Genomic DNA, 22525 nt, shown 5'->3' with positions numbered 1-22525 from the left:
CCTTGCCGGATGATTCTGCCCGTTTTTTGTGTGTGTGCGCGAGGAACTCCCGAAGAACTTCGGCAACTGCTAGACACGGTCGACATGGCGGCGACCCGCGGAACAACTCGGCGCTTTCTAAAGAAAAGATGAAGACATCCGCACCCGCTGGGGATGAGTACGTACGGATGTTTTTCCCCCCTCCCCGCACAGCCGTCCCTGGAACCGCGGCCGACGTGCACTTTGCGTCCGACATGTCTATATGTGGGTGTGGACCGGCGCTAGGGCGCTAACGCTAGCCCGCCTTCCCCTGCGCGCCGCGGGCTGCATCGAGCAGCCTGCAGCGCTGGACGAGTCCGCTTAAAAAGCGCCGTTGGTCGGTGTGTTCCGACTCCCCCGCTCGCCCCTCGCCGTCTGGCGGCGGTCCGCGAATAAACGCGGGCGGGTCTCTCCGCGCCGCGGGCTCGTCGGTGGTGTTTTTAGCCCGCTAGGTTCACCCCGTCCCTCGGTTCTCCAAGGCGGCGAGCGCTCGGACAACAACGCGGGCCTGAGCTTCGGCACCTTCTGGTTAAAAACAAAAACACAACCCGCGCGTTTGGGTTTTTTTGGGGGGGTTATTTGGCTTAATCCAAACGGCCCGGTAAATGTTGGAAGTTTGAGGCGCTCGCGTTACATAAGCGCCCGCCGCGGTGAGTGTGGCTAAACCGGCTACGCGGGGCTCTCGTGTCCGGGGTCGAGGGGTCGCGGCCGGACCAAACGGCCCCGCTCGGGCGGGATTCACACCCTCCGCTCGCTGCGTGAACCTTGTTTTATCTCGGTAGCGCTGCTGCTGCGCGGAGCCCGGTCCGGTCGTGTTAGCCAGCGGGCTAACTAGCCTAGCTAAGATGCTAATGTAGCGTTAGCTAGGGAGCTAGCCGGCTCGTTTAAACACGCTACCAGCAGCCGTGTCAAAACACCCCGAGAGCTGGCGTGTTATCCGGCGGCCCGGGAGACCGGCGTGTCGGCGTTAAACCGGGTCTTCAGCGGTGTTAAACCCAGGACGCAGCGAGGTTAGACAGAAGTGATACGGTGTAAACGGCCGCGCTCGTGAGGCGCGTTGCTATGCTACCCAGTGTTAGCCAGCGCTAGCTAAGTGCGCTCGGTGTTGGCCAGTATCGCTTTACACGTCAACGATACGCTTCAAAATAACGAATTAATAACGTCAGGTAACACGATGTCGGTACGTTTCATGTACTCGTTACGTTTACGTAATTTTGTCGAATCGTCCCGACCCGAGTGGGTTTGAAATGCGTTTCTGCAGCTGCTTCGCTCAGTTGTTTAGGCAGCAACAACTGCCAGTCGGTCCTTTGTCCCCATTTTGGTTAACCTAACATTTCCTCTTGGTCCTGATATTGGGGGGACGTGAACCGGCAGCTCTGTTTAGGTCGAGGAATAGTTAAAACACCACGCTTTTCTATGATTATGATAATTATATGATAATCGCCGTCATTATCTGTTTCCATTAACCGTGACTCTGCTTATTTTTGTTCCAGGTTTCAGGTTTCACACTATGTGATGAGCACCCTGGACGTGTGAAATTATTTAAGAACTCCTGTGTTCAGAAGATTTTTTTGATTCCAGTGGAATCTTCCAGTTTTCTTTTTGTTTAATGAATTTCCCACAGTCGCACACACACACACCCTCACACTTTTAAGGAACCCTAGCTCTTCTTACATGTAGACCGTCTAGCTACGATGCCAGTGCAAGCTCCACAATGGACAGAGTTCTTACTGTGTCCGATATGCACCCAGACGTTCGAGGAGACGGTTCGCAGACCCATCAGTTTGGGCTGTGGCCACACCGTCTGCAAAATGTGCCTGAACAAGCTTCATCGAAAGGCCTGCCCCTTCGACCAGACCGCCATCAACACCGACATCGAGCAGCTGCCTGTCAACTCGGCCCTGCTACAGCTGGTCGGGGGTCAGGTGAGATCTTATGATGGATTTCCAGACTGCAACCAGACTCTGATAAGACTTCATCTAAAACCAAGGGTGTTTCAGTCCATTGCAGCCGTCCGTGGACTATCTAGGCCTTGCTGTCTTCAGAGACATGGGGTTCAGCTGATTGGCTAATTGTCTGGCCCTTTATGAGGTCACCCAAGTGTGTCAGAGTGGGAGGGACAGGACACTTAAACATTTCTCACCCCAGGCCTGGGTGATAATGATATAAAGGAAGTGTAAAATATTTTAATCTCTGCTATATATCCAAATCTGTGCTCAGAAACTTTACGTCTTGGTAGTTGCATTTAAATGGGTTGTTTTGTAGAGTGATGGCACTTACATGATCTTTGTGTACACGTCTTGTTTTAGGCGCCCAAGCTGCAGCCGGTGGCACTGATTACTAGTCCAGAGGACTCGAAGCATTACGATGAGGCGCGGCAGTGTGTGGAGGAGCTGGCCCTCTACCTCAAACCCCTCAGCAGCACGAGAGGTACCGCCCACACGCTTTTTCACGTCCGCGCTGCACCTGCCGACTCGAGTTTTCTTCGTGTACATTTCTGCGTTTTTATGTCTGAAAACTCACCGACTTAACATTCGTAGTCTATGAGCCATTTCATAATCTTTGGCGATCCCTTTTATTTTCCTTTTTCGTTAGTTGTGTTTTCAACCGTGACTGAGCGGAAGATGCGTGCCAGTGTGCGGAGTTTGCTCCTTTGTTCTTAAGAGTCTTGTCTGTTTGCTTGCGCCCCCTGCAGGCGTGGGGCTGAGCAACGCGGCTCAGAGCATGCTGAGTCGGCCCATGCAGCGCAAGCTGGTGACGCTGGTGCACTGCCAGCTGGTGGAGGAGGAGGGTCGCGTGCGGGCGATGCGGGCCGCCCGCTCCCTGGGCGAGCGCACGGTCACCGAGCTCATCCTGCAGCACCAGAACCCCCAGCAGCTCTCTTCCAACCTGTGGGCCGCCGTCCGCGCCAGAGGCTGCCAGTTCCTGGGCCCCGGTAAGAGCCTCACGCGCCATGTTTAGGTTTGCGTGGGTTGGAGATCTACTGCCAAAACCCCCCACATTATCTAAATACTACTGTTCGAGCTGCTGAAAATGAAAAATTGGACAACCAACTATTTAAATACGTTAATCGACAAATGATTGAATTGAATCATCTCAAATACAGCTTGTAGAAGAAAGACTGTAGCAAATCATTTAGCAAAACACTGATCTATAATTTTTGAACATGGTTACTATGCTCACAGTAGCTTTAGAAATAACTGTTATGGTAACGACTTTCAACATTGAGTAGCGTCTAATGTTTTCTCACTTTACTGCCGAATAGGTATCCAGAAGTAGTACGATGACCTAACGTAGCACAAAATGTATTTATGTGGGCTGTTTTTAAACTAATATTAACCAACCAGTTTTACATAGCTATATGATGCCATAGCTACACTGCCGTACTTTCAAGGTATTTGAAGCATTCTGGTGCTTATGTCAAACATACACTGATTTTGGTTTACAATATTCCAAAGACCAGCTTTACTGGTGATAGAATAATTTTAGAAATTATAACGTTGATATGTAGCCTACCTGTTATTTTGTCAAATCAGCCCAATTTGCGTGTCGTCATGGGCACCGGCGTGGAGATGATGTTTAATTAGCTACTGTTAGCTACTTGGCTACTAAAAAATCATATTTGTACTCTTTAATGAAATGCACCCAGATCATATTCCTTTTCGAGCATTCAGGTTAAGTCTTACATTAACTCCTGGTGATACACCATTTGAAAGGTTAAGAAAAACCAAGGAAACGTTAATTTGTCATTGTCAAATTCTTTCACTTCTAATTACTATATACGATATTGCCATAGTACACAGGATATTATTTCTTATGATTATGTAATAACAGTATATATTGCATATAAAACCACGAGGGATAAAAAATGTTGCAGGAATCCTTCCTAGAGGTGGATTCTGGGTAGTTTTGCAGCCGAGAGCTGTTTTCACCGGAGGGGCTTTTGGTTGTTCCTCCCCTGACGTCTCCTCTGTCTCGTCCTGATCTGCAGCCATGCAAGAGGAGGCCCTGAAGCTGGTGCTGTTGGCTCTAGAGGACGGTTCTGCTCTCTCCAGGAAGGTCCTCGTTCTCTTTGTGGTGCAGCGTCTAGAGCCGCGGTTCCCCCAGGCCTCTAAGACCAGCATAGGGCACGTGGTGCAACTGCTCTACCGGGCCTCCTGCTTCAAGGTGCTCAGCTCCTTCACAATGGAACCACCAATTTGCCCATTTTCATGCATTGCCTGTGTTTAAAAATTATCGTTGTTCAAGAAACTCGTGAGATTTTCGTTCTTTTGCACCCGTGACAAACCGCTCTCCTCGCTGTGGCTGGCTGCAGGTGACCAAGCGTGACGAGGACTCGTCCCTGATGCAGCTGAAGGAGGAGTTCCGCACCTACGAGGCCCTGCGCAGGGAGCACGACTCCCAGATCGTGCAGATCGCCATGGAGGGCGGCCTGCGCATCGCCCCGGACCAGTGGTCCTCGCTGCTGTACGGGGATCAGTCCCACAAGTCCCACATGCAGTCCATCATAGACAAGGTCCGTCATGGTAGTCGAGGCCCCGCAAATGAATCGTTTTTTTTTTTTCTTTCATCAAGGCTTTGTGTGATTGTTGCTGATTTGCGCTTGAGCTCCGGTTTCCGCTGTGCCTCAGCTGCAGACGCCGGCGTCGTTCGCCCAGAGCGTGCAGGAGCTGACCATAGCGCTGCAGAGGACCGGCGACCCCGCCAACCTGAACCGCCTCAGACCTCACCTGGAGCTGCTGGCCAACATCGACCCCAGCCCAGGTGCGCGGCAGAGAACCTCCGACCTTAACCGACCATTACTCTGGTTCCGTTAATCGTAGATCGTTGCGGCGGTGCTGCCGTTGACCCCTCCCCCTTTCCGTCCGCAGATGCCCCGCCCCCGACGTGGGAGCAGCTGGAGAAGGGCCTGGTGGCTGTGCGCACCGTGGTCCACGGCCTGGTGGACTTCATCCAGAACCACAGCAAGAAGGGCGCTGAGCAGCAGCAACCGGCCCAGCACAGCAAGTACAAGACCTACATGTGCCGGGACATGAAGCAGAAAGGCGGATGCCCGCGCGGGGCCAGCTGCACCTTCGCCCACTCGCAGGAGGAGCTGGAGAAGTGAGTGTCGTGTCGTTTTGCGCACGCCGACGAAGAAAATCGCCGGTGTTGGCACGGCGGCCGTTCTGAGCGCGCTCACTCCCTCCCGCAGGTACCGCAAGATGAACAAGCGGCTGACCCCGAGGCTTCCGTGCGGCCTGCTGACCGAGGAGCCCTCGCCGCTCACCAACGGCATGGTGCCGCCCTGCCCTTCCACTCCGGTGCCGCCTCTCCTGGCCCGCGGGCCCGACCCGTCCGCCTACGAGCTCCTGCTCAAGCCCAAGCTGGACTCGGCGGGCCTGAGCGTGCCCGGCTCTCCGCCCGACTCGTGCGTGACGCCACGTCTAGCGGTTTTGCGCTGCAGCTTTCGCATGCCGCTTTCGCTTGGTTAACCTGTGCTTTGCTCCCTCTCACGCAGCCTGGATAAAGGCGGTGTGCCCCTCCACCCACACACGGCCTCCCACCCCAGGATGGAGCACCCGCCCCTGCCCAAGCAGATGGCTGGCGTGCCCCGCGGGGCGCCACCAATCTACCCGCAGCAGTCTGAGGTATTCTACCCGGAGACCAGAGCGCCCGCGGGGTCGCAGTACGAGCACCAGTACTCCACTGGTAAGTGTGTTTGATTGGTCCCCGTAGGACACGTTTATTAATTAAACACAGGGCATTAATACCAAAAAGTCAAGTTAACTAGATGTTTTTGGAAGCAGAGTAATTCTTGTATTCAAATCTTCACACTGATTCCAAATCACGTTTTGCACTTCGGTCTGACTTAACGTGGCCAACAGTAACCCTAACCCTTTATGTTTGAGGAAGAGAACTGTTGGCAGGGTTTCTGGTTATCCCGTCCTGTAATTCCTGTCCTGTTTCAATGTCCGCGTCGTGTCGTCCTGCTAACACGGCCGCTTTCTGTTGCTCAGGTAATCCGTACCCCTACCAGCCCACTCAGTACGTCCCGCCCCGTTATATCCGCAACCACGCCGGCCCGGGCGAGTCCGGCGTAGCCCCGTATCAGGACCCTTACTCCTGCTACGGCCCCGAGAGGCAGTACACGGGCCCCCACGCTGGCCCGCCTTTCTCGGCAATGAGCCCGCACCCCTACCCCCCACCCTCCCACTACGACGGCCGTCGGCACGGGCCCTACGCCGGACCCCCGCCCAACCCTCAGTCATTCGCCCCGCCCCGGGAGGAGCTGGTCCGGATGAGCCCCGTGCCCCTGGATGTCCCGCCCACTCCCCTGCCGCCCCCCGTGGCCGGAGGCGCCAGGTCCGTCTACCACCCAGAGTCGGTGACGCGGGAGAGGTACCCTCCGGAGGGGTACTACCCTCACGCGCAGCACCCTGCACCAATCAGGTCCCACGTGAGTACGAGCTGGTGTTTTTCTCTCATATTTAATCATCTCTGCGATGACCAGCTCATAATTTAACAACTGAACGCCAGCTGTAAACCAGGCGGTCTGAGCACCGTACAACCCCAAGGCCCACAGCCTCAGGCCGCTAACGTTGCGCCCCCTGCAGGACCTGTACGGCCGTGCGACGCAGCCCAGCCTGGACTATCTGCACCGCAGGCGTAAAGAGCTCCTAAACCAGCTGGAGGAGAGGAAGGTGATCTCGCCTCCGCCCTTCGCCGCCTCACCCACCCCCGCCTTCCACGCCGACTACCCTCAAGAGGTGAGCGCGCCGCAGCTCCTAAACTCTCCAACACGTTGGCCGTCTTTGCGTCACGTTTACCTTAAACTGGCTTCTTAAAACCCCGATAACCATGAGCACAAAAATCAATACTAAACTAAGTCGGCCTGGTGCTCAATTACGTCGTGATGCAGCAGTAGGGAACTGAAAGATGAGTAGGAAAGTATCGTAAAGTATCTCCTCCATGTCTGACCGCTCGCAGCGTTTCAGAAGATGCCTTCAAACCTGCTTTTGCTTTGCAGTATGTGGAAGACGGGTCCAAAGGGTTCGGGGGCCGCGAGCCGGACTACGCGGGTCAGTACTCGCCGTGGTCCTGTGACACCATTGGCTCTTACATCGGCTCCAAAGACCCGAAGCCCAAGGACGGCATGGCGGCTGGTGCCGTGCAAATGATGGTAGGGGAAACTTCTCTGCGGCCACTTCCGGGGACTCTTTGCCGTTGTCTTCGGAGAGTAACGACCCTCCTCTTCCTCGCCCCCATCCAGAGTGTGGAGGGGAAGGGCCTGCGTGAGCTGGACGCGCAGCGACGCACCGCAGAGGTCAAAGACGACGACCCCATCATCCCGTTCGGGCCCTTGCCCACGGTGTCTCCCTTCGGGGCGATCTCGCGCACCTCCAAGACGGGATACCAGACCACGGGGCCGGTGCAGGCCATGGCCTCCTCACAGGCCTCCGGCGCCAAGCACATGAACATGGCAGGTGAGTGTAGAGGCAGCGGAGAGAGCTCAGCTCCACCTGTCCACACGCCCTGATCTTCTCCCTTAATCCGAGATGTAGTACAGATTTGATTTCTGCAGCCGAACAGACGTTAAGGACGATCGGATTGCCTTGGCAACCAGACTCTGAAGACCGAGACCGGTAGCCATTTCGCATATATAAGTGTTATTTTTATCCAGTTACTAAGCAACATTTCTCTGTTTGTATCTGTGTTTCTCATGATGTCTGTGCAGGGTGGCGCTCAAATACCAATAGCAAATAGGCATTTTCGAAGTTATTCTAGCACCGACATGATCGTGCGTTAACAACCTCCAGAGTTCAGTTGAAGCACAGGTAGTACTAGAACGTCTGGTGCAGTCAGAGGAACATCTGAACCAGGCTCTGCGTGTTCCTCCCTCAGCCGAGTACTCGTACGGGAACCGCGGAGGCTGGAGCAGCGCGTCCTACCCGCAGCACCAGAGTACGCCCCCCGCTGGCCACTTCACAGACCGGTACGTCGCCCCTGTCCAGTCACACCGCACGCGTTTGGACTGCCGACCGTGGAACTCGCCGGTCTGATGCCTTTTTTTTTTTTTTTTTGTTGGTCGTGGGTCTCCTCCAGCCTCCCCGTGTCCGGCCCGGATCGGGAGCAGCTGAAGATCGAGCTACAGCAGGTCAACCAACAGATCAGCCAGCAGACGCAGATCCGCGGCATGGAGGTGTGTGTGGCGCCGAGCTATTTTTGGAAGGCGCAGAGATGATGTGTGTGTGTGCTTGATCTCACGCACCCCTTCCCCCCTGTAGGCTGCCAGCAACTCGGCGCTGCTCCAGAGAGAGGCCAGCGCCCTGGCTGCACAGCCTCCTGTCACCAAGTGGACACCAGGGGGCGCTGTTTCCAGTGAGCAGCTCAGCCTGGAGCTCCACCATGTAGAGCGCGAGATCGGCAAGAGGACCCGAGAGATGGTGAGTGAGGCGGGCTGGGTAGGCAGTGCTAATGAAGCCCATTGGTCGACAAACCGCTTGACCTACTGGTTGTGTTCTCTTATTGGTTTACTGCTTGGGTAGAACGTTTTTTGTGAATGGCGTATGGCGCAGATGTTCAGATTCCTGTTCTAGGTGTGGGTGATGGAGGTTGAGTGAGTACAACTTGTTTATGACAAACATTTATGCATTGAGGGAAAACAACAGGACATCGATACCTTCTGTGTCAACAGACAACAGCATTAAGACCGGTCATGTCTGGCAGTCATGTATCGGTTATGTCTGGCAGTTGGAACGCAAGCCTGCTATGATTTCAGTGAATCCGGATCAGTTTCTGTGCTGGATCAAATGTGAGGTGCAACGTCCCGTGTCGGTTCACCAGCAGGAGGTTTTATTACAAACCAGATGTTGGTGAATTCTGCTCCACCTGGGCTCGTCGACGAGGGGCTGTTGTTGGGCGGACGTGGCGCTCACCCCCCCCCCCCCCCCCCCCGTCTTCGCCAGCGAAGGTGGCGATTATGTGAAAGTTGACCGTGTTTGTCTTTCCAGGAGAACCAGGTGGCCCACGAGGTGCAGTACAAGCTGAAAGCCACAGAAAACGGGCAGGTCGACCATAAAGTGCAGCTGGAGGAACTCTCCTTAGCCCTGGGGTGAGCAGAGCTTCATTCACTCCTTAACATGCGTCATACCCAGAAAGCTCTAGAACAAACTCTTGATCCAGCTGAATCTGGAAATAATGTCCCCAACATGTCCCTAAGGCGTAACTTGTTTTTTTGTTTTTTGTAGTGACGTATCTAACGGATCGAGTGGCATGGGGCCAGCCAATAGCGTTGGAGGCTCTATGTTGTCTTTGACCAATAAGACATCTTCACTCACCCTTTCCTCAGGTGACCAAGCAGCGAGTGGCTCAGATCTCCAAAAGAATGGTGTTCATTCGTGCTCCTAAGTGTGGCCCCACACACACACACACACACACACACACACACACACACACACCCCTCTAAAGATTCAGTAATTCTTATTACTCGGCTGCACACATGTCAAAACGTGTCTCGACTGATTTTAGAGACCTGAGATTAGAAACTCTTGAAATTTGTAGGCCGAAGACAGTTGAGGGACAGACACACACATACACTCACAACTGCATGCTGTTACATGCATGCACAGACACAAATTTCTCTTTGTTTTATCTAGAAAAATGAGCAGTATCTGCCGTGATATGAATTTTCTTTCTTTTTGTTCTGTGAATGAGCTTTTTGTTTGGTTTAAATGACTTCTCATCACCTGGAAACCAGGGCTTCTGATTACAACACCCCCCCCCCCCTTTTTATGTTTTTCCCTGCCCCCTAACATATTTAAGTGACAAAGACAAACCCAAAGCAAGCATAGAAATAAAGGAATTAATAGATCTATCAACTGGCAGCATAGGAAAAGCGAACAGAACCTTTTGTAGACTCTTGTTGTGTCCGGGCTCTTCCTGCTGTTCAGTGGCTCCGGTTATGACGCGTGTTGGTGGAGCTAGGGAGCTTAAACCTCCTACACAGTTGGGCCTGTGTTGAGACGTTTAATCACATGCACCCGCCTCATCTCCCAAAACAAAATCTGTGCAGCCTTGAATATGAACTGACTGACCAGGCACAATATAGCATGGAGAGCCTTTAATCGATCCATTTTGTATGGACCTTTACTACAGGTTTTCCCCAGCAGGGATCTCACTCAGCCGTGGCGGGCGTTGGATCGCAAACAACAGGCCTGGGCTCCTGGGAACACAGGGGTTGAGCATCAATAATCAATTATAAGATTTCAATTAATTTGTGGTGTGGCTACAGAACTGTTCAGAATTTGTAAGTTGTAACACGTCTAAAGCATTCTGTTTTATAGAATGCGTACAAACGTCTTAAAAAAAAAAAAAAAAACCCACCGTGAGCACTTTTCCATGTTTTTCTATGAGTGTGTGCTTTTTTATTACAGGAAGAATGACACTTTTAGATCCATGTGTTCCCTGGGGCTGGGGTTTGCTGGTTTTAGGATGAATTTCCTCCCAGTGCCATGTCTGTTTCACGTGATAGCAGCCTATTCGTGCATTTTCATCGATTCTCCTTAACTTCTGTGAAGTTGCTTATTTGGGGTTCCTGGTCATGTTTTGTATATTCGGGTCAGTCGCTGCACAGAAACCCATAGCATGAGGTATCACTGCAACAGAACGGGCCCAGGATGGTAGAACGCTCAAACTGGAACCATATTCACACTAGACATCGGCTGACGGCTACCACGCCCAGAACTGATTACCGTAATCTCGTCTAGACAGCAATTGTTTCAATTAAACAAGGCCACCCTAATTGCTCTCCTACGATCAGGCTTGTAAATGTGCTCCTCGTCACCGCCCAGATTTACTTTGAATTGATTCTCCAGAGACGTTTATTCAGCTTGAACCTGTATCACTTCGCTTTGCCCTAATGTGTGGTTTTGCACATAATATATTCTGACTATTTAAACGGAAAAGGGGGATGCCCCAAATAATGGAAACGAACAAGCTTTGAAGTCTTCCTATAGTGATGACATTCTTCACGTGTGATTATTTTGTTCTAGTCTCTTGAGACCGACAATATTAAGCTCCAATTTTGGGTGCAACCTCTTAACATTTATTTTTCCTTTGTGCTGTAGCTGTTGATGTAGTTGATTATAATGACGTCTAGTCATGGTCGATTTTTATTTTTTTTTGGCCTAATTTCTTTTGATGTTTGATGTTCTTTTGATCTATTGCTCAAGAAGAGCATGCTGGCTTTTCAAGAAATCCTAACGATCGGCAACGAACCACGTAGACATGCGGGGACGGTTTTGAGGTCTAGCGATTGTGCTCGATGCGTGCATCCTCACAGTAGCTGTGTGCCATCGTCTTTTGTTAGAACTGGATGCTTGGACCTAGTTGATTATCTTGTGTGGATTTTTGAAATCTGCACCAATCTCACTCTTAACGACGTCTCGCGTCATGTTCTGCACATCTTTTGCTTTGTATATCTCTGCTTTCCGTGAACAGCTGATGCGTCTCCTGTCTGTTACGGCTACGTAGTGCTGAAACATTCTACTGGTGAGCATTTATATTAAATGACCGACAATCTGCCCCAAAGTCCTCTATAACAAATACCGAGATTGTCCATTTTCTTCCCTCTCTTTATTGATCACTGCAGCAGGAAGACGCTCTAAGTTAACTGAACCAATATTTTGTTCAAAGTACATTAAAACTGGCATGGAAGTACAAAACTTTTAAGAAGCCTGCTTGGAGTTTATAAAATGCTGAAATACAAGAGCTGGCTAGTCAGCGTTACCTTTGCATAGTGTGACCTGTAAACTCAAGTATGCTTAATGGCACCTCTAGGCTTTGGTTTTCCTTGCCTGCTATGTGAAGAAAAGGAACCGTATTAGCTTTCCGAGACCCCACCCAGCATGGCTGCTCCCGACTGCACAGAGTATTTGAGAATTCTTGACGGATCGGCATATGGAAACGTCCGTCCCAGGTGCCGACGCAGTTTTGCCCTGCCCTTCCCGGGCGGTGTGGCGGGCGTGTCCCGTTTTTCCATCGTTTGCTTTTGCTCGGCCCTCTCTAGGTGGTGTGGCTAGCGCGGTGGGCGTGTCCCGTTTTGCTCGGCCCTCTCTAGGTGGTGTGGCTAGCGCGGTGGGCGTGTCCCGTTTTGCGATGCTGCATGCAGCTGAAATGGTGCCACGTTACGATAGTGTTCAGCAGGTGTGTGAAGATTTGCTTTTTTTTTTTTTTTTTTTGCATGGCGCGTCCGTGACTGGCACAGAAAAGCAGTGATGCTTTTCTTTTAACCTTTGGATGATATGGGAATGTGCTTTATGTATTTAATATTCGTCAGCAAATTGGCACTTGTTTGGGTGCTCTAGGGTGTATTTGTTTTTTCATCAGAGATCTCACAGGCTTGTATATTTTTCCCCTTCGTACATTATTTTCCCACTGTGTTGCCACTTAATGTTGTGTTTTCTGAGCAACAACCCCCCCCACCTCCACCCAGCTGAGGAGTCACACACAATGTGATTTTGATTGAGAATGGGTCCGGCTCTAATGGTCGACAGTCCTTTCTCTATCCAGATTGTGTCTGTTTTGAGCAGACCCGTAGTGCTCATTTAAATGTAAAACAAATTAACTCATTTTGAACCTTAACACTGTTATGGCTGTGTTTTTTTTTTTTTTTTTTGTCTTTTTATTCCTAACTTTTTTGGGAACTGTAATGGCTTTTTTATGATTACTTCAAAGTTGTCTTGTAAAATCTCTTAAATTAAGGTACAGGCTTGATTTCAACAAGGAAAGGTTTTATATATATATACATATATATATAAATATAGATTATACTCCATTAAGGAATGTTTAGGACCATCTTACTCCAATGTGGATGTAGCCATTATTACGCCATTTTATGACTTTGTAAAACAATTCACTGTGTGAAAATTGGTTTGCATTTTTTGTATAATACAATCTGCTCTTTTGTTTGTTTGAGAGGTGAAAAAGTTGGAGAATGAGGAAAAAAACCTGTGATATTAAAGAAAAATGTAACTTGTGTACAACAGTGATTCTAAATGAGAGGGAAGAATTAAACAATATTGACACTTTAATATCAGTGTGGATTTTTCATTAACCATAAATTCTATTAAAAATAATCTTAAATGTCAGACTTTAGAAGCCATACACTTTAAGACGGCGTGAATTAAGATACTTTTTTTGCTGTCACAATGATGTCCATCTAAGTTCCTTTGATGTTTATATAGAACTGGTTTCCAAGAGACATCAAAACACTTTTGAAATACAGCTAGATTTGCTACAGCCATGTTGAAATCATGGCTGAACAGGTTTAACGGTACTTTTTAAAGAAAGTTTGATTCAATGATTCCTAGAAAGGCACAAATGGTTGTTAAATATTACCGAGGGTCAATTAACTCTGCTCCAAACTCCTGACCCCCTTTCATAGTCAATCAATACAACAGTTAACACCAAAATCACATGAGTCCTGTTTATCCTCTCCAGAATGGGTAGCTGAGATGAATTAATTTTGTGTTGCTGTGCAGCTGTGAAATGCTAGCCATGTCCTCCTCTGATAGCGTGAACCCGAAAACCTGCAAACAAAGCATAAAGCTCAGTGCGGCGAAGAAGACCGGCATCATGACGACGAGCAGCGACCGCTTGAGGAAACAGACGGCCAATCAAAGTCTGATCTTTTCTCGAGACAACCTTTCTGCTTTTAAAAACTGGCAAATTAACTTGGGTTCTGAAATATGATTCGTGTTCACGAAAATCGTATTGTTAAAATCATAAGAGGGACAGTGTTAAGTGTAATACTCCCTCTACTGTTTAAAGATGATCTTTGCATTAGGCTTTTGGGAATCCCATATATAAATAGGCTGAGAGAGAAAGCGAGGCAAAATACTCAGTGGAAGTAATCACAGATCCTCTATGGCTACAGTGCAGCAGCAGCGTGAAAAGAGTGAATGCTATGTGTAATAATGAATGACATGTATATGTATGTTACATATTCAGACGGTGCCATGCCACTATCAACACACACACCAGTGCGGTCACTTCACCCGGGTGGGATCCCAGCTCACATGCCTCCCATCATGCAGTGCGTGCATGGCTGCCATGTCTGTCTCTTCCAGTTGGAACTCAAACACCTGCACACGTGGAGGCAGTCTCAGTGGGCGGCACGCAAGCTCTACACAGCCAAGATCAAAATGGCCTCCGTAGTTTGAAGAGAACGCAACGTACACCTACATTCACCTTGCAAGCCAAACGGCTTCATACACAGAGCTACAATCAAGCGTGCTTCTGTTTTACAATGAAGCAAAACCTTTTTGTTGTTGTTGTTGTTTATTAATGCCTTATTATTCATGCTAATTCACGATTATTGCCCTGCAAAAAATATACAAACAGAACATGCGTCCAAAGCTGCAGCGTCGCAGCTGGATTAAAATTCTTTGCAGATGTCTGACTTACTTTGCAGTTCTCAAAGATCCTCTGGGGCTTGGTGGACTTCGGGATTGTGATGACCCCGTTCTGCAGAGAACACCACCCCATGGTGGCAGGGGGCAGTTGTTTCACACAATCAGTGTCGGACTTTTGACACATGCTGATAGTTTATGATTAAGGACTGTTATGCTCACCCACTAATATTGTACTTGTTTAACTAAATTTTACACAAAACAAAAAATTAACTTGTTCATTTCACTGAATATACTGTATTTAACAGTTTTGCAAAATGTTATCGGTCAACTGAATTGTTCTTGCATTTCTAATTGGCTTTAAAGTTTAACACCGGGAGGCGTGACTGCTCACACATTAACAGCCCTCAACCCGACAGTGCTGTGGGAAGTTCTGATGAAAAATAAGCAAAACGGCTACAGATCACGGACGTTCAGTGGAAATTTGAACCAAACTGTTGACTTCACCGTTAACCATTATTCGTGTCTGGCCTCCTGGTTTATATGAAGTTCAGTACTTTCATTCTCCCCACTAAAACATACTGAATATTATGGATCCCCAGATTATAACAGTATTTTGGGGGCATGGCTGATCCATGCTGGATGCTAGCTGACAATCATGTCTTGCACTCCACGTGCAAGTTCCACGTAGACGCGCAGAACCGATTTGGTGCGGCCGTACCTGGACGCTCCAGCGAATGCAGATCTGGGCGGCGCTGCGCCCGTACTTCTCCGCCAGCTGCAGTATGAGCGGGTGGAGGAGGGCCTGACCTTTGGCCAGGGGGCAGTAACCCTGGAATGCGATGCCTTCCTTCTGGCAATAGTGCACAAGTTCCCACGGCTGCTGGAAGGGGTGGAACTCGACCTGCAAAAGGAGCAGAGACGCTCGCTACCGTGCCGGTGAGCGCGAAAGGGGGCGTGAGGCGTCGCGCGTTTCATCGCGGGTTTCCTCTGAAGCTCGCGCACCTGGTTGACGTGAGGCACAACGCTGCAGTCTTCCTTCAGCTCGTCCAGGTGAGGCACCAGGAAGTTGCTCACTCCGATAGCACGGCAGAGTCCTGCAACGTTGGCAAAAACGCACTCAAGCACAAGGTCCTAGCCAAACGTTCCACGCGCGTTGTTAACTGAAATGCAACGAAAAAAATAAAAGTCTCCACCTTCATCGTACATCTCTTCCAGTGCTCTCCACGTCTCTGCTCGAACTTCCCTGTTGGAGCGGCCTGAATCCATACAGTCAGGCCAGTGCATTAGGTACAAGTCTGCAAAGATGACGAATCAGACTGGTATCAGATTATAAATCAGTGTCAGTATCAGAAGGCTAACACAAAACAAACCTTTGCCCATTGCCACCGGTCCAGATGGAATGAGGCGCCCTTACCCAAGTAGTCCACTCCAAGCCTGACCCTAGAAGCCCGGCAGGCCTCCTTGGCGTTGTGGTACCCGTAGTCGCTGGGCCAGAGCTTCGAGGTGATCCACAGGTCCTCCCGTGGCACTCCGCTCTCTGCCACCGCCTTGGCCAAAGCCTCCTCGCAGCCATAGCGCTTGGCTGTGTCTATGTGCCTGAGCCCGCACTCGCGGAGCGCGTACACCACCGCCTCGTGGGAGTAGCCGCCCATATGCGACGTCCCTGCAAAGAAGAGGTCAAGTCGTAATTAACCGCACCTTATGCGTTACAGCTACCAGTCAAACATGTGAAGTAGCAGCGACACAAAACCACAATCTCTTTATATTTGCTTCAGAAGTAGCAAGCTGGCGAACTATATTAATAACCGACAGTACTCACCTAAACCGAGTATTGGGATCTTCCGTCCATTGGAGAGGGACACAAGGGGACAGGGCAGCATGGAGGCTGTGCAGACGGAGACACTATTCCTGCGTGATTAACTGAGGGAAGATCACTAGCAGTGTCGTGTCTGATAACGAGGGTGAGGACAGTGGTCAACTTGTCCGAGCTTTGGCGATTCGCGATCGAGCCGTCGGCATTTTAAAACCTCAATGCGCGCACACACAGAAGCTTACGGTACATGAACGCGCACAGTATAACAGGGTTGCTCCCAAATCGTGGAGAGTTGACGTTTTTGTGCATTTTAACTTCATAATCTTTTTTTTCTTGAATGATTGCATGGGATGGTACTATATTGCATATTGCAAACCGCTGCATACTGAACTATATGCATGGTTTCACTCAAGCCAATACATTGGAACTAGTCTAAATAAATAAATAGATAAATAAATATAAATTGCTATTTAAATTACGCACTGTAATTCACGCGCGCAAGGAATGCATTATTGGCCTAGTCATCCTGCTGTATCAGATTGCGGTTAAATAGATCTTAGGTCACCATTGGCATTATGAGAGGATTGTTAAAAATTCCATTTTAATTTAAATTAACTCATTGGCTTTAAATGACTAATACACAGATTTATATACAGATTACGTTTGACATTATATCCACCACATTCGAACTATTTGCAATTTCTCAAAATCTCACGTTGTCATAAACCGAAACCTCAAAATCAAGTTGAGCCAACAGCCCAGGAATTGCCGTATGTCGTAAAACAGGCGAAGACTCGTGTTTTGCGACAATAGCCTTCTCGTTGGGGGCGAGTACCTGGTGCTAATGTGATTTTACACTCGAAAAGGGAAAAAAGTCTTATTTTAAGCTATGTGTTTGCCTGGTGTAACCTGGTATTCTGTTCATTTTATTTTAAGAAAGTTGTAGGCCAGTGTCATGTGAGGTGCAATCTAAATATATTAGGTGCCTTTATAAAGATTCGCCGGACTTCAAATAGTCCCAACAAAGTCGCGCAAGTCTACGGTCAAGGGATTAAGCGCTTTGCGCATGCGCAGTGTGTCTTAAAATTTACAAACTTTCCTCAAGTTTTCCTGGGCAACTGGATTCATATGGACGAAGTATGAGGTAGACGGAGATATGCAACGTTTAAATGATCTTTATGAACAAACGTTACATATGGTGATCAAACCTGCTCTTGTTTTAATAACTACGAGCAAACTGCAAAAAACATGTACATTTTAACACGTTTGCAGCTGCTGTAGTTAAAATACTCCAACGGTTTATAGTATTATTAGGTTATAATATTTAGTTGTGGTTGGTTAATTCTAAAAATGCATCAATGGTGTGCAATGCAATTCGCACTTTGACACCCGTTAAACCTCGTTGTTGCAGGATTCGTGTCCCAGGCTTCAGGCGCGTCCCCCTGCGGCGGGCGTGCATCCTCGCCCCGTTGTTGCTGCTGGTGGTTGGGGCAGCACTAACGTCTTTACTCCCGTCCTCAGAAGACCTGGGTGTCTTCCGCCGCCAGGATAACGGGTCACTGGCGCACCCACCACGGGAGGACTCGTTTACCATAGTCATGCAGACGTACAACCGCACGGACGTGCTCCTGAAACTACTGAACCATTACCAGGCGGTCTCTCGTCTGCACCGGATCATCATCGTGTGGAACAACGTGGCAGAGCCGCCGCCTTTGGCCCTGTGGGAGTCGCTCCGACCCCATCCGATATCCGTGATCTTCAAACCGCAGACAAGCAACCGGATGCGTAACCGGCTTCAGCCCTTTCCTGAGATAGAGACTGATGGTGTGTGTGGCCAAATCAGTTTGCAAACAATTAAAAACCAGTTAAATATATACATATAAATGCTTCAAAACTGTTTTTAAAAACTTTAAATGGTTTCTCTCCTTAACAGCTGTGCTGATGCTGGATGATGACACGTTGGTCAGTCTCCCTGACATTAGGTTTGCATATTCCGTCTGGAAGGTGAGAGGTCACCAAGGTGGACATTGAACAGCTGACACGGTTTCATAAATTAATCGAAGTGAACAATATTTAGATGTATTTGATCCATGTCTTTTGTCTCTCTTGCATGCACATGCACCCAAACCTGCAACTATCCTCTGTAACTGCCATTGCAGCAATTTCCAGACCAGATAGTGGGCTTTGTACCAAGGAAGCATGTGACCACAGTCTCGGGTGTGTACAGCTACGGCAGCTTTGAACTCCAGGACCCTGACATGGGTGGAGACAGGTAGATCACAGGCCATTATCATAAATGTTTTTGAATGTGGTTGTGAAAGTGGCACAATCCATGAGTTCTAATCGACAGAGTCATTGTTGTTGTAGATGTTTTATAATGGTTGCTTAGCTTGTCTTTTCTTCTCTGCAGATACTCCATGGTGCTGGTGGGCGCCGCCTTCTTCCACCGCCGTTTCCTGCAGCGGTTCCAGACGCAGCCTCCCGAGGTGCACGCCCTGGTGGACGAGACGCAGAACTGCGACGACATCGCCATGAACTTTGTGGTGGCGCTGGAGCGGGCCGAGGGCCCCCGCCGGCCGGCCGGGGTGTTCGTGAAGCCCGTGGACCTGAGGAACCTGGAGAAAGACGCCAGCAGCGGCTACCTGGGCATGTGGCACCGGGCCGCACACCTGCTCCAGCGCTCGCACTGCCTGAACAGGCTGGCGCAGATTTACGGGGAAATGCCCCTCCGGTACTCCAACATCATGATCTCGCAGTTCGGCTTCCCCAGTTATGGCAACCACAAGAGCAGGAACTGACCATGAGGAAGTCCTTTATGTGATAATCCAACGTCAACCGGAGTGTTTTTGTTTGTTTGTTTTTAAGCAGTCCACTGTGAAGTGCCGGACACACAGTAAGTTAACTGTCGCAGTGGAATGAACTGAAGTAAAAATCAATCTCGAGGACTTTTTTAATCAACGGATACTTTCACTCAGCACAGACTGCAAATCCGTATGGCTACAAAACTGTACAAATTCGTCCCAGCTTCAAGTACTGGCTGTGCTTCTTGTGAGGGTGAGCCAAGCTTGCCAGGCAGTATGGAAATTGATGTGAGATTGGGTCATCCTGTAGCAAAGAAAATGGCTGAAACTGCAACGAAGCGTTTTTAGGCAGCTGAGAAACTATGTTTCTTTGGGAGAGAGTTACTCTGGTGTGTTTGTGACTTTGCAAAACATTTACATGCATAAAAACTAGATGCCAGTAAAAGAAAGGGATAAAGCAGAAAAGCAAAATATGTCTCGTTTAAAAGTCTTGAAGGTTTTGAGTGCTGCTGTACAGGAAGCTTTTGTAAAAGTGTTTTTACAGCAGTTTACATCGTTTCTCACAGCAAAGATGTATCGGACATTTTTTTGTTTGCTTTTTTAAATGCAGTTTTTAAGGAACTAAAACGCTTGAAGGAGTTTAGTTGATGCCAGTTTTCAAAAGTACTTTTGCACTGTTTTAATCTGGTGTTTTATAGAATCTGCTACCGAGTCCACTGTTGGTGGTGGTGTAATTGCAATGCGTAAATTTGTGATTGCCATATTACAACATAATGAAATATCATAAATAAAACATAATAAAATGATTTTTTTTTTCTCGTTTAGCTCTGTTGTAAATGTTACAATGATTTCAGAGAGCGTCCTGTAGGGGACCCATAACTGTATGGGTATTCCTACATTGCTGGTCACATTTCTCTTCTTTCTGGTGCAAGACTGTAAAGAGCAGATCTAAGCCTACCATTAACATTGTTGACCATGTCACACTTAAATGTTTGTATTAAAGGGTATCTATAATATCAGCATCAAAGCAGGCTGTTCATGTAATGTCACACTTTGTTTTGGTTTCAGTTGTCATGCCCCCTCATTCTCCGTCCTTTATTGATCCCATCTGTGTCTTGTTAGTCCTTGTTAAATGTGTGTATTTAAACCCTCTGTGTTTCCTTTGCAGCATAGTATGAAACCCCGCCTTTTAAATTAATTTAATGTATTTTTTATCGGTAAAATGTCAGTTTCTTTAGCCTGCTGGTTTCTTGAGCCAACCAACAGGCTCAAAAGGTTGCTTTCTTAAAGACAGTGTGTGTAGACTGTTTTTGCTTTCTGTTCGTCATGTGTCGTACTCTTAGTGTTGGTAACCTGATGCTGGACTGTCTTGACGACATACGATATTGGATTCGCCCTTAATAAATCTCGATCTTCTTAGTGCATGCGTACACCTCATGCTCACTCCACTTTGCGCTCTCAGGCCTGATAGTTTTCAGGCGCCACGCCGGAATTCCGGCGTACCGACATGTCCGCGAGAAAAAAACATATTTTATATATATTTTATATTAAAAATATTGACTGAAAAATCCGTCAAATCATAATAAACCACACACATGCGCGTGCTGTCTGTTTTGAGGCTGAAATATGATCCTCTCACTGGCGCTCATCAGCGCTGGATGGATGACGGCGGTGTCATTTGATTGACTTGCGGGTCATTCCGCCTTCTGATTTTCGGACTTTACTTAAAAAAGCTACCTCCCTCCTGCCTTAAGTCCAGTTTGTTTTGGTCAGTTAATGTTTTCAACTTGATTGGTCGTGCCGAAGACATTAATGCATAAACATCATACAGGCGGTCCAGGGGTTACGAGGTTCCCAAGTTACGATTTTTCGTGGTTACTACACATCTCTTATTTACTGTTTAAAGACTCGTTTGGACCCAAGTGGTTCTGCGTCGTAAACGGAACTTGGTGTTTGGTGTGCGCGGTGTCAGGATTAGTTAAACGCAGCTATGGATAAAGGTATTTGCCAAAAGGCTAGCTTTAGGATAGGATAACTGCGTATAGTACGTTATTTACGTACAGTATGTACGTATGTTCCGATTTACACCGATGTTCCGATTTTAATCGATTTACGACGGATCAACGTCGTAACCCGGGGACCGCCTGTATTTCAGACATCGGAAGAGCTTCAGAGGATAAATTCAGTATTTTATCTTTATTCTGATTAAGTTAAATTTTTATCAGAAATATAAGAAAGTGGTTTTTTTTGAGCCGGTACAGGTGGTCAGACGATCTGGTTCATCTTGGCCGCCTTACGGCGTAAGGTGTAATACATGAACAAAAGCACAAAATGTATGTCCTAATAATCCAACACAAAATATTTATTAAATATTTTATATATTAAAACTAACTATAATCATAATACTTGTAATTCTTTTAAACTTTATTTGCATAATTTCTTTGAGTTGTCTGGTATCCTATAATTTACTAACAGTAATGAATAAATAATTAATCATGCCTGTTTTTAACATTGTGTCTAATTGTGTTAACAATCTTTAGGTTACAGCATTTTCTCAGAATATTAATAGAAATTGTTTTTTTTATTTCACGATAATGATTACCTGACATATTTATTCTTAATTAATTTAAAGGGTAATTATTAAATATTCTAAATATGGTACAATCCCCCCCCCCCCCCGCCCCCCGCTCATAAAAAGTTCAGGCTCAGGAATTTTTCCCACTATCACCGCTGCGCTCTGCCTTTCGTGTCCATAAAAACAAAACACTGATCAGAGATGGGAAGTCAAAGTCAAATTTGTTTATGTAGAGCTTTTTACAAAACATGTTATCACAAAGCTTATAATCATATCATATATACCCTTATTTTCCTAAACAAAGATGGGAAATCTCAGTAAAATTTTTAACACGCAATAACTGTGTCTTGGTTATTCTGAGGAAGCTTATTATATTGTGAAATCATGATATGAAATGCGTTTTCTCTTCCCTCAGAACCATAGCGCACTTCTCACGTGTGCCCAACAGATGGCGTGTCTACTTCCATTTTTTTAGCCTCATCAAGCCAACACAGCATGTATAGGCTACTACAATAGAAACACAAACTTTGGACCAGCACACACTGGCCATTTATATTACAGCTGAATTATCTACAATTGTCAGTGATCTCTGACCCCGTTGTGGTTCTAACCACATGTTGACTGCTGACTGGATTTTATTTGGACGGTGTAACAGTTTTAACACCCCTTACACTGAAGGTAGTGTCATCACGTTGGGTGTGGAGCACAGCAGGGTGCCAGAGTTACTGGACAATATTCAGCTAAAGTATGAACAGGTTGCATTAATGGTCCCCTCAACATTTGTTTCTCCGGGTATCATCTGGTTAATTTGTGAACAGAAAACGTTTGTATTCCTTTCACTTTCAACTTCATATACTTCTGGGAATAAGAAGGAAAACTGTTATACAACACAATGGGAAATTCCTCCCAGGGTCAAAAACGT

General features: G+C 47.9%; 3 protein-coding genes across 4 annotated transcripts; 2 read left to right on the top strand and 1 right to left on the bottom strand.

Annotated features, from left to right (window-relative positions):
* Nucleotides 1-21: 21 nt before the first annotated feature.
* Nucleotides 22-10391, top strand: rc3h1b (ring finger and CCCH-type domains 1b). Its single transcript, XM_076973681.1, has 19 exons — nt 22-157; nt 1512-1943; nt 2328-2448; nt 2714-2953; nt 4010-4185; nt 4334-4534; nt 4650-4782; nt 4890-5121; nt 5213-5428; nt 5519-5709; nt 6018-6457; nt 6615-6767; nt 7028-7180; nt 7271-7484; nt 7903-7993; nt 8104-8200; nt 8286-8444; nt 9012-9112; nt 9249-10391. Exons 2-19 carry the CDS (start codon nt 1713-1715, stop codon nt 9406-9408), a joined length of 3309 nt encoding a protein of 1102 aa, XP_076829796.1. The 5' UTR covers nt 22-157; nt 1512-1712; the 3' UTR covers nt 9409-10391.
* Nucleotides 10392-13074: 2683 nt separating this feature from the next.
* On the bottom strand, nt 13075-16527 carry LOC143475761 (putative oxidoreductase ZK1290.5). Of its 2 annotated transcripts, XM_076973686.1 has the most exons (8): nt 16234-16500; nt 15829-16077; nt 15608-15709; nt 15417-15508; nt 15133-15315; nt 14467-14526; nt 14041-14144; nt 13075-13589 (listed from the first exon to the last, which is right to left on the bottom strand). In XM_076973686.1, the coding sequence occupies exons 1-7, from the start codon at nt 16292-16294 to the stop codon at nt 14049-14051; spliced, it is 843 nt and encodes a 280-aa protein (XP_076829801.1). In that variant the 5' UTR covers nt 16295-16500; the 3' UTR covers nt 13075-13589; nt 14041-14048. The 2 variants fall into 2 exon arrangements, with proteins under 2 accessions (XP_076829801.1, XP_076829800.1); XM_076973685.1 differs by lacking the exon at nt 14041-14144 and having other exon boundaries at nt 16234-16527.
* A 479-nt stretch (nt 16528-17006) lies between these two features.
* extl2 (exostosin-like glycosyltransferase 2) lies at nt 17007-20481 on the top strand. The gene is made up of 5 exons (XM_076973684.1): nt 17007-17371; nt 17639-18051; nt 18161-18231; nt 18387-18499; nt 18638-20481. The coding sequence occupies exons 1-5, from the start codon at nt 17367-17369 to the stop codon at nt 19023-19025; spliced, it is 990 nt and encodes a 329-aa protein (XP_076829799.1). The 5' UTR covers nt 17007-17366; the 3' UTR covers nt 19026-20481.
* The last annotated feature ends 2044 nt before the right edge of the window (nt 20482-22525 follow it).

The sequence above is a fragment of the Brachyhypopomus gauderio genome, chromosome 14 (assembly GCF_052324685.1).
Source record: "Brachyhypopomus gauderio isolate BG-103 chromosome 14, BGAUD_0.2, whole genome shotgun sequence".
Classification (NCBI taxonomy): Eukaryota; Metazoa; Chordata; class Actinopteri; order Gymnotiformes; family Hypopomidae; genus Brachyhypopomus; species Brachyhypopomus gauderio.
Note: the sequence above shows the minus strand (reverse complement) of the source record. Positions and strands in the feature narration are given on the sequence as shown.

Bases quoted from the DNA above. Each gene is read 5' to 3' on its own strand.
- rc3h1b (XM_076973681.1), top strand. From the start codon at position 1,713: ATGCCAGTGCAAGCTCCACAATGGACAGAGTTCTTACTGTGTCCGATA. The intron at 7,181-7,270 runs GTAGGGGAAACT...GCCCCCATCCAG, and splicing joins CTGGTGCCGTGCAAATGATG to AGTGTGGAGGGGAAGGGCCT. The intron at 7,994-8,103 runs GTACGTCGCCCC...GGTCTCCTCCAG, and splicing joins GCTGGCCACTTCACAGACCG to CCTCCCCGTGTCCGGCCCGG.
- LOC143475761 (XM_076973685.1), bottom strand. From the start codon at position 16,294: ATGCTGCCCTGTCCCCTTGTGTCCCTCTCCAATGGACGGAAGATCCCA. The intron at 15,710-15,828 runs GTAAGGGCGCCT...TCATCTTTGCAG, and splicing joins GCTTGGAGTGGACTACTTGG to ACTTGTACCTAATGCACTGG. The intron at 13,590-14,466 runs GTAAGTCAGACA...CTTTGTTTGCAG, and splicing joins GGATCTTTGAGAACTGCAAA to GTTTTCGGGTTCACGCTATC.
- extl2 (XM_076973684.1), top strand. The intron at 18,052-18,160 runs GTGTGTGTGGCC...TCTCCTTAACAG, and splicing joins TCCTGAGATAGAGACTGATG to CTGTGCTGATGCTGGATGAT. The intron at 18,232-18,386 runs GTGAGAGGTCAC...CTGCCATTGCAG, and splicing joins TTGCATATTCCGTCTGGAAG to CAATTTCCAGACCAGATAGT.